This window comes from Mercurialis annua, linkage group LG1-X, assembly GCF_937616625.2.
Source record: "Mercurialis annua linkage group LG1-X, ddMerAnnu1.2, whole genome shotgun sequence".
Classification (NCBI taxonomy): domain Eukaryota; kingdom Viridiplantae; phylum Streptophyta; class Magnoliopsida; order Malpighiales; family Euphorbiaceae; genus Mercurialis; species Mercurialis annua.
In genome coordinates this window covers 5,771,747-5,781,585 of record NC_065570.1, presented here as the reverse complement: position 1 = coordinate 5,781,585, position 9,839 = coordinate 5,771,747, and the positions used below count along the sequence as shown (strand labels likewise).

At 29.9% G+C, this 9,839-nt stretch overlaps 2 protein-coding genes across 3 annotated transcripts; both read right to left on the bottom strand.

The window, feature by feature from the left end:
• LOC126664624 (cytochrome P450 714A1-like) lies at window positions 1–2,692 on the bottom strand. The gene is made up of 5 exons (XM_050357119.2): window positions 2,371–2,692; window positions 2,014–2,240; window positions 1,467–1,714; window positions 709–1,096; window positions 1–534 (listed from the first exon to the last, which is right to left on the bottom strand). Exons 1-5 carry the CDS (start codon window positions 2,657–2,659, stop codon window positions 97–99), a joined length of 1,590 nt encoding a protein of 529 aa, XP_050213076.1. The 5' UTR covers window positions 2,660–2,692; the 3' UTR covers window positions 1–96.
• A 2,972-nt stretch (window positions 2,693–5,664) lies between these two features.
• Window positions 5,665–8,659, bottom strand: LOC126664627 (uncharacterized). 2 transcript variants are annotated; one of them, XM_050357122.2, is made up of 2 exons: window positions 7,944–8,659; window positions 5,665–6,258 (listed from the first exon to the last, which is right to left on the bottom strand). In XM_050357122.2, the coding sequence occupies exons 1-2, from the start codon at window positions 8,474–8,476 to the stop codon at window positions 5,826–5,828; spliced, it is 966 nt and encodes a 321-aa protein (XP_050213079.1). In that variant the 5' UTR covers window positions 8,477–8,659; the 3' UTR covers window positions 5,665–5,825. The 2 variants fall into 2 exon arrangements, with proteins under 2 accessions (XP_050213079.1, XP_050213078.1); XM_050357121.2 differs by having other exon boundaries at window positions 5,665–6,264; window positions 7,944–8,658.
• Between the last annotated feature and the right edge of the window lie 1,180 nt (window positions 8,660–9,839).

The window sequence follows — 9,839 nt, the reverse complement described above, 5'->3', positions numbered from 1 at the left end:
TATTTAAAATTTAAAACTTAGAGAAGAAAATAAATTAATTACTTACAAAATCCAATCTGCAAGTAAAAAGGAGACGCCATTAATAGTTGTACATAATTACTCCTCCTTTTTCACTTTCCTTACAAGGAGATTAATACCATGCTCAGGCACTAATAGCATCCTATAGACCGGAGAGTGGCGATACTCCGGCGACGGAGAAAAAGAGAAGTTTGACAGAATGAGAGAGAGAAGTAGTTTGAGTTCTAGCATTGCAAAACTCTGTCCTAAGCACAGCCGACTCCCCATACCAAAAGGCATGTAGGATTGTGGATATTTGCAAGCTTCAGAGATCCCCCGTGCGAACCTCTCCGGCTTGAATTCATCGGCGTCCGGACCCCAATTTTCAGGATCCCGGTGAAGTGCTGTCAATAATATCCAAATGTTTGTTCCTTTTGGGATTGTTAAATCTGCTAGCTTCGTGTCCACGAAAGCTTCTCTTACTGCCATTACTGCTGGACCGTACAGTCGTAGGCTTTCTTGAATCACCATATTCAGCTGCAAGTAGAGATTGCACCACATTTAGTTTAGTTCAGTAAAATAGTATGAAACCAAATCATACTAAATAAATCGCAATGTTTTTCGTTCGTAGCGATTTAATCCTAAAGTTCAAAGTATAAGTTTTTCTCAAAATTATATCAAACATTGGTGAAAGATAAGTTGACAACATACCGTTTTGAACTGATGAAGCTTGTCCAAATCCAGCAAGCAATCATGGAGATTATCACCACATATTGCCACAATTTCAGCTCGAATACGATCTTGCCATGTCGGATGTAATGAAAGGAGCATCAAAGTCCAGGAGGCAGACAGAGCAGTGGTCTCTTGGCCGGCGAAATAGATGTTTTTGCAGTTGTCTATAATAAATCGATCTGCATTACGGGCATTCTTAAGTTGTTCACTATTAGCAGCACTTTCAAGAATTGCTTCTAACAAATCTTTTTCAGACATTGTGGACCTTTGTCTCTCTTCTCGCCGAGCATTCACTATTTCTAGTATCAATGTCTCTATTTGTTTCTGCAAATTCCATATTTCTTTGTTGCTCTTTGTCGGAAGAAATCTACCAAATTCAATCAACTTGTTAATGCTGGACTACTTACAAGTAGAAATGGAATCAATCCAACTTTAACTATTAAGTTTTGGACGAATTTGCATGTATCGGGCCCGAATTCAGTTCAAGTCTTAATATTTATCTAAATCTTTCATTAACTAGATTTAAATGGAGTCAGGTTTGATTTATTCGAATCCCTACTCGAACAGAGTATTTCACTCCTAATCCCTGCTCGAGCAGAGTATATCACTTATGGTAGGTCACTTATTGGAGACAAAACTCTAGCCTCAAATTTTAAATGGCCGCATACATTTAAGGTAATACATTTTATAATATGAGCTTATGCATTTAACTAAATGTACTAAAATGAAAAAATTACCTGAAGTTGGAGAATCCAAAAAGCATACTAGGTTTCGCGATAGCTCCTATAAGAAGATCAATCTTTGAAAAAATTTGTTTGCCTTGAGAGTAAGAGCTTCCGAAACAAGCTCTTGAGATAATATCAGCGGATACACTTTTCAAATCTTTATCAACACTTAAATCTGCAACTCCACCCTGCTCTTTAACTTGGCTGTCCCATGCTTTTATCAATTCCATAGTAGATTCCTCCATTAACCCTAACATATGCTACATTACAAAATGTATAGTACATCAAGTTAACATGTAGCCACTTAATTATCGGAAATGAAATCACAAATCAAAATTAACCGAACTCTTACCTTTCCATCATCGAGAGGTTACAATAGCAATTAAAGTAAAAATCAAATCACTCATCCTGCTACTGATCCAACAATGTCTGCTAACACAAACAATTTTTAGCCTCAATTGCTACGATAACCTTCCGTTGATGTAAAATCAAAATGTAGTTTTTGAAATATAATAAATGAAACGATGATAACTGATATGTAAATAGTCTACATATATACCTTAGCTTTGTGGAGGAAGAACTCAGGAGCAATGATCTTTCTCTGATGAGCCCAGTGAGGACCATTAGCTCTTACAACACCATTGCCAAGCAGAGGCTGTGTGGTGGTGGACAGATATTTAGGTCTACCCAAATCCATGGATTTGTTGAGGTTCAGTGCCTTTATTACATCTGGTTTGGCTACATACAAATGCTGTTTATTTGCTGTTGAATACATGTATATTGACCCTGCATCATGCTTTCAATTAGCCCTTAATAATTTTAAAGACTTCATTATAATTTGGAGTGACAACAAAACTCTTTTACAAGATTTTTAAAGTTGCTTACATATTTTTTTAAAGACAATTTGGAAACATACCATATTGTTTAGCCCATTGATGGAGATAAGGGAAGATGGAGGAAACCGAAGGCAAACCAGTATGGGAATAGGACGAGTGATAATTCTTGTCTGCCGAAGATTGAATGTTTTGCAATTCTTGAAGATTACCGGAGAAGATAGAAGAAGGTTTTGGTCCGGTGATTCCTTGTCTGAGAAGCATGGATCGGATCCTTCTGGGTTTCAACCAAATCTCGTTCAACACATTCTTCACCAAAATGAAGAACCCGACTACCATTACAGCTCCGACAACGCCTGCTTCCATAGCCATCTTTGTTTGAGTTGGTAACTCCGACGATGATTAACGGCGTCCAACGCTGAATAAAAGCATCTCGAACGCAGACAAAAAGATACTCTTGTTTTTGAGGCTAAAGGTGCGGATAAATACTTAACTTTTGGTTAATAACTATTTAAGCCCTTTAACTCTATTCGTAAACTTTTTTTTTTTTTTTTTTTGAGAAAATATTCGTAAACTTTTTTAAATGGTACTGTATGAATCAGAGATGAGCCAAGGAAAGAAGACTCCCCTCTCAAGGGCCTCAACGGATAAGTCAAAGAAGACTTAACAGATTTATAAACGGCGTGATAAAGGTTAATTTGCATCTACGTTTAAAAAAAAAAATAAGAACTGAGTTGAATGGAGATAGACTTAAAAGGCTTAAATATTTATTGGCCAAAAATTAAAGGGTTTATCTTCACTTTTTGCTTGACTTTTATTCCTTTGTTTATGCATGCGAGACACATGGGATATTTCAATGGCTAAACCCATCTAGAGGCCTTTGTACTATATCATTTTTGTGCAAAAAGTCTCTGTACTATTTTTTTGTTCTTCAAGTCCCTCTACTTAAATAATTTTTGATTTTTAGGTCCTTTTTTGGTTTTTTCCAGTCCCTTTACTTACAATTTTTTTGTTCCTCCAGTCCCTCAAAAGGACCTAAAAATTAGAATTTTACCAAGTACAGGGACCTGAAGAATAAAAAAATAGTATAAGGGCTTTTTGAACAAAAATAATATAGTATAAGGGCCTTTAGATGGGTTTAGCCTATTTCAATTTTCACATATTCATATAAGGAAAATGCTATTTACTCAAATTTAATCCAACTTATTGTACCCTCCTACGTGGCAAGCTCAATTTCTATACAAAAATATATACTTCAATTTTCCACTTTAAATTGATCAAATCATTTATTGCCATATCATATGGTACAATAAAATGGATTAAATTTATTGATTAACCGGATGGGCTTACCAAAAAAAAAATTAAAAAAAATAGCATTATTCTTTATATAAATGATCAGCAGTTTTTCATCTATAATATTTAACTTGTTTATTCACAGTTATATTTTATAGTATTATTTTGATCAAATTACTTTGAGTTCGCTGAATACTATAATTAATAATTTAATATATTTATTGTAAAAATTTATTTAATAATTTTTTAGTTTTAATTTTATTAACTATTAGGCCCCTCTGTTAATTTTGACACTTACTTTCAAACAATTTGATATCCACCTTTACTTTCGTGAACGATTGTATCCCTCATTTTCAATTTTACTAGAAAATTTGGTACCTCACTTTTAAAAAATTTGGTACTTCAATTTTAATTTCGTTAAACGATTTGGTCATTTAAATTAACGGAAGGGTCTCTCAGTTAACAAAATTAAAACTAAAGAACCATTAAATATACTTTAAAAATAAGGATATTTAACTGTTAATTATGGTATATTTCAGGGATCTCAGAGTAATTTGCTCTAGTTTTTTCAGAGCAAATTATTACAAGATCACTCGCAATTTACATTTTAGTTTTTTATTTTTTTAAATTAAACGATATATTCTTTCATTTTTATTTCCGTCAACAGTTTAGTCCCTACATTTAATTTTTGGTGTTAGTAACAAAGTTAAAGGATTTCAGAGTAAATTAGTTTTCAAACATGAGAGAAAAAATTGTTGACAAAAATAAAAATTAGGAACAAAATCGTTGAGAGAAACAAAATAGAAGACTATAAATATTTATAGTCTCGATAGACAAACACCAAAAAAGAACGAAAATTAAATCGTTAATAGAAATAAAAATGAAAGATCATATCATTTAATTTTCATACAGAAAAAACTAAAGTATAAATTGTAATATATATGAGAGGCCTCGTAATAACTTGCTCTTTTTATTATAGTATGTAAAATTCATACCTTGATCAGTACATACATTATGTATTTATCAAACTAATCAAAAGATTTAAAAAATTTATACATTTAACAAAAAAACATTTTAACTTTTAAAAGATAATGCAATAAAAATTCATCAGTTTTACACGTTTTGCCATTTTAATTACGCCGTTTAAAAATTGTTATTTACATACACCAACTACCAATTTTATTCAAATCCATATATACCGTCAAAAAGTTCGGTGAAAATTGCTAACATGTCACTATACAGTTCGTTATGACATATCAATATCTGATTACCCATTCATCAGTGGTTAGGATATTTTTTTCATATGACAATAGTCATTGGTCCAAATCTAGTTGCAGGTACAAATGATTAGATGTTATAATTAATACTACGTAATAAATTTTACTAATTTTTATCCGCCTTAGTTTAGTAATTTCTATATTTTTTCGTTCTATTTTCTTTGAAGGGAAATTAAAGTTAACAACTAATTGAAACGAAACAATAAATTTAATTATTAAAATACAATGGAGTGAGAATGAGGATATAAAAAATTGTTACCCCATACAAAAAATATTTTCTAACTATAAATTAAAGATAAAATTAAGATGAGATCCCTAACAATTGACATCCACATTTTAATTTATCCTATTTGAAAAAAAAAATAAGAGATCCCTCACAATTTACAGAGTAGTGAGTTAATTGTAGTCTTATTTTTTTATAAATTTTCTTATAGGATAACAAATAGTATCTAAAGTTAAACTATACTATAATATTATGAATTTAACGAAAGGTTAAGGGGTTTATTTGCACCAAAATTTTGATTAGTTTACCTAACATAAATATAATATTAGGTCAAATTGATATTTAGTATTAGGTTAAAATTTAAAAATAATAATAAATTTGTATTAAAATGATATTGCAGCTAACATGATACATGATACATCATTTATCATATAACTTGCCACATGAGCAATTTGCATATGAGACGGATGATGTGATATCTAATGTGAATAATTTGATTGTCGCATAGCAAAATCGAATCCAAATTGCAAAGATATCATCAATTGAAAAAGAAAAAAATAATTAAAATAATTAAAATGATAAAATTAAAAATATGGGTATCAATTTGATCGATTAAATAAAATTCAGACACTAGTTAACGGTGCAATTAACTCGAATCATAAAACCATAGAACCATATAGCAACTCTCACAAATCTCAATTTCATTTCAATAGAAACCACAAAAATTTCCAAAAATAAAATCAATTCAAACATTTGGGCCAAAAGATTTCTTACAATGAGCAATAGCTGCCTGAATAGAATTATCTGAAGCAGACATTTTATAGCTCTCACTCAAAAATCGTTGGTGAAGCGGAGATGACTCGGTAGAAACAGGGCAGCTTTTTGTTGTTGTATTTCTATTAATAGAACTCATTGCTTCCAACATGTACCCTTTAATTCCCTCTAAATTTAGCTTCTTTTCTTTTTCCGGTCCCTTATCGACCGGCTTGACTCGGTTCCGATACTTGATGATGGATCGGTCTTCAGTTTTTCTTCCGACAGGGCTTGTCTGCGAGGCTTTCAGAAATGAAGCTAGCAATGTTTTTAGTTTTAGGGCTCGAAATTTGACGAAAAAATTCATCATAATGCCGCTAGTATTTATTGTCGTAGTTGTTGTAATCTTTGATCTTCTCTTTGTGCTATAGCTTCAAAATAAGAGAGCATATTGGAGTAAATGAACTAGATTTATAATAGATTTTGCAATTTAATTTAGATGATTAATGAGACAATGCTAAATTAAGAAAATGAATAACGGGTCATTTCTGTCCTTTAACTTTCTAGACATATTCATATAAATCAAATTTAGTCAATTTTGACCATTTTTGTCCCTAATTCTTTAGAATAAAACCAATACATCAACTCATCTATTGTAGAAGACGTGCTATAATAATAGTATAAACATGTTAAATTAATATAAGATATTAATAGTTAATATAAATATGTTGAATCTAATATTAAATATTAAATAAAAACTATTTCCACAGTTGCTTTTTATAGATGATGAAACATAGGAGTTGACATAATGGACTTTATTGTGGAGAATTTTGGACTATATAATTAAAGTATGTCAAATTTGATTTATTTGAGTTCAATCCTTAAGTTTAAGGGATAACTATTTATTAAAAAAAATCAATGAGCTTTTGGTCAAATAGTATAAGCGCTAAGCAGAAAACTGCTAGGTTGTGGGTTCAATTTCTCCCACAAACGCTCCCTCCTCCCCAAATTATCAAAAAAAAAACTATTTATTAAAAAAGTAAGCAATTATTAAATACTTCCCACATCCCAAACTAATAGAAATAATTTTTGAAAAATTAATTCAGTTTATAGATGCTCAATTATAATTAAATAATTAAATATATACATTCTTTTATTAATTATAATAGAATGCTTGAAAAATATTTAAATACATGAATCACTATTTAATTAAATAAAATTAATTATAGTAACTTTTTAATAAACTAGTTTCGGATTACGTGTTATGCACGTGGCTCGTAACATAACTTTTTAATGAATATATTAGTAAATTTATTATAATTATATCAATTTTTTATTTATAATTAATATTAAATTAGTTAAGAATTTTTGTAAAAGTAAATATAATATATTCGGTTATTAAATTTTCTTTTTTTGGTTTTATAATAACTATAATTAAATAATTAATTTAATTTTATTAATAATATTTTTAAAAATAAATAAGATGGAAATTTAAATAATAATATATTGACCAAATACAGTATTTTAATTTTGTAGTTCAATCAAACTAAAAAATAGGTATTCCTACTAATTTGGAGACAATTTAGCAATTTTTTACATACTAAAAATTAAATTGGAGATAATTTAGCTACCTATTGTAATTAGAACTTTAAATATAATAGTGATTAATTAAATACTAATTAATTAATAACTGTAAAACCTTTATTTAATAGTAAACTGAAAAGGATTATTCAGTAAATTTGCCTGTCCCCCCCCCCCATCCGTGCTTTTATATATAGTATAGATTAGTTAATTTTATGTGAATTTTTTAAATATTTACATTTAAAAAAAAATTGTTTATCAAATTGAAACGGAAACCATAAATTACTAATTTAAAGAGTTTAAATTGCATGAAAATGAAATGCTGAAATTAAAAAAAAGAATTAAAAATATTTTTAGCAAAATGTCCTATAAACATCTATTTTTAAAGTTTGCAAAACGTTAAATAAATATAAAATAAAATAAAGGACTCAAAAAGTCTAGAATGCAAGTTTACACCTACTACTAATTAGTAAAATAAATACTCCATATTTCTTCATCTAAATTGTAATGAATGCCACGTTACAAATACCTGCTGGGTATGATTTCCAAGTGGTTGGCAGCCGGCGATTTTGTCTCCGCATCTCCGACATTAACCTCCGGCGACAGCCTGAAACTAGAAACAAACGTGTTGACCAGCCGGTTAACTACCGGAAACTGCACCTTCCCTTTCACAGTCTTTTCAACTCTAAAATCACAGCCAGCCTCCTCTGTTGACTGCACCTCTCGACTCCGTTGACTCTCCGTGAACGAAGAACTAAAAGTAAACGTGGACAAAGACGACGAATTAGAAGACGACAAGGAGGCTTTAGTTTCCGCAGAGAGTGACGAAAATGAAATCCGCAGTTCCATTTCGTCGTCTTTGTTGAAACGGTCAGGCCGTTCAAAAGCTATTTCGATGTAAGATTCTTCACCGCCGTCATCCTCGCCGTCGTCGTTGTCGGAGAAGAATGAGAAGGAGGAGGAGGAGTTGAAATCACGGCAGCTGGTGAATGAGAAGCTTTCTTCGAGTTCTGGGTGACGGAACTGGATGCTTTTGGGTTCCATGATATTATGTTTAATCATTAGTTAATATTCTGATTTGATTTGAGATTAATACTAATAGTATAAATAAGACAAATGATGGATAGAAATACAGATCATATGTAAATATCAAAGTTTGGTGTTTTTAGGAGATATTTGGTAAGTACACGTGCCTCGTGAATGATACTTAAACTAACAAAGCAAGGACCAAAATATCAATGGAGGAATAAAATGGTAGAAGGATATGATATGATAATATATACTACTACTACTATATAGTAAGAGAATATATTATACTTATAATTTATAATCTTTTATTTTATTTTTGATAATTTAGAAAGGGAGAAGCGCTTGTGGGAGAAATCAAACAAACGACCCAGCAGTTTGCTTGCTAGCACTTAAACCATTTGAACAATATAACTCATTAGTTATAATAATAATAATATTATGTTATTGATTGTCAACTAAAATATCATAGTAATATACACCAAACAAGCTTACTCATCCTTTAAAAAGTATCATAATGTTTTTCTTCGTCTAATGATATCATTTTCAATAATTTTTAATGAATTAAATAAGACCGAATAATGACGTTGGCCAAGAAATAAAAAAATTAAACTATAAAATATTAAATTTAAAAGGCGTGAATGGACAGTAGGTTGAATATAATTTTTGTTGATAATAATTAGCCAAATTTATCTTAAGATCTCTGTATTTTTATGGTTTTATTTATTTGATCATTTTTTGAAAAATTGTTTTTATCTAATATCTATACATATTTTATTTTGAATTTATATGTCTTTTTATAGATAAAAAAAAGCATGCACTACAATCGCCATAAAACGCACGTGAGACCAAACTTGAAAATAAATCATATGAATATAAATTTAAAAGTACATGATCAATTTTTTAAAAACATCTAGGACCTATTAAATAAAAAAACTTAACTCACTAACCCAAATCCAATTTAAAACAAATCGATAAATATATGGGTTTTAAGACGGGCTTGGGCTTGTTTATTCAAATTTTTTATTAACATGAACACTAATTTGAAGTAGAATTTGATTTTTAATATCTTTTCTTTAAATTTACCTTTTAAAATAGAGAATAAAATGGTATTCTTATTTACTTCTTATATATATAAAAAATATTTTCACATCACTTGTAATCTAATCTTGCCACCCAGACTCTTGTAATCCTCTCATATTTTTTGAGATTCAATTATGTCCCTCATATTATTAAAACATAAAATTTCCACCCCTCTCTACAACACTATCATTGTAAAATTAATATTAATATGAGAGGGGTGCAAATTTTAGGTTTTAGTGACATGAGAGTCATAATTGAATTTTAAAAAACATAAAGGGGATATAAGAGTCTGGATGATAACATTAGGATCATTTTT

Bases quoted from the DNA above. Each gene is read 5' to 3' on its own strand.
- LOC126664624 (XM_050357119.2), bottom strand. From the start codon at position 2,659: ATGGCTATGGAAGCAGGCGTTGTCGGAGCTGTAATGGTAGTCGGGTTC. The intron at 1,715-2,013 runs GTATATATGTAG...TTTGTAATGTAG, and splicing joins TCTTCCTCCACAAAGCTAAG to CATATGTTAGGGTTAATGGA. The intron at 535-708 runs GTATGTTGTCAA...CTCTACTTGCAG, and splicing joins AGCTTCATCAGTTCAAAACG to CTGAATATGGTGATTCAAGA.
- LOC126664627 (XM_050357121.2), bottom strand. From the start codon at position 8,476: ATGATTAAACATAATATCATGGAACCCAAAAGCATCCAGTTCCGTCAC. The intron at 6,265-7,943 runs GTATTTGTAACG...CTTATTTTGAAG, and splicing joins TTGGAAATCATACCCAGCAG to CTATAGCACAAAGAGAAGAT.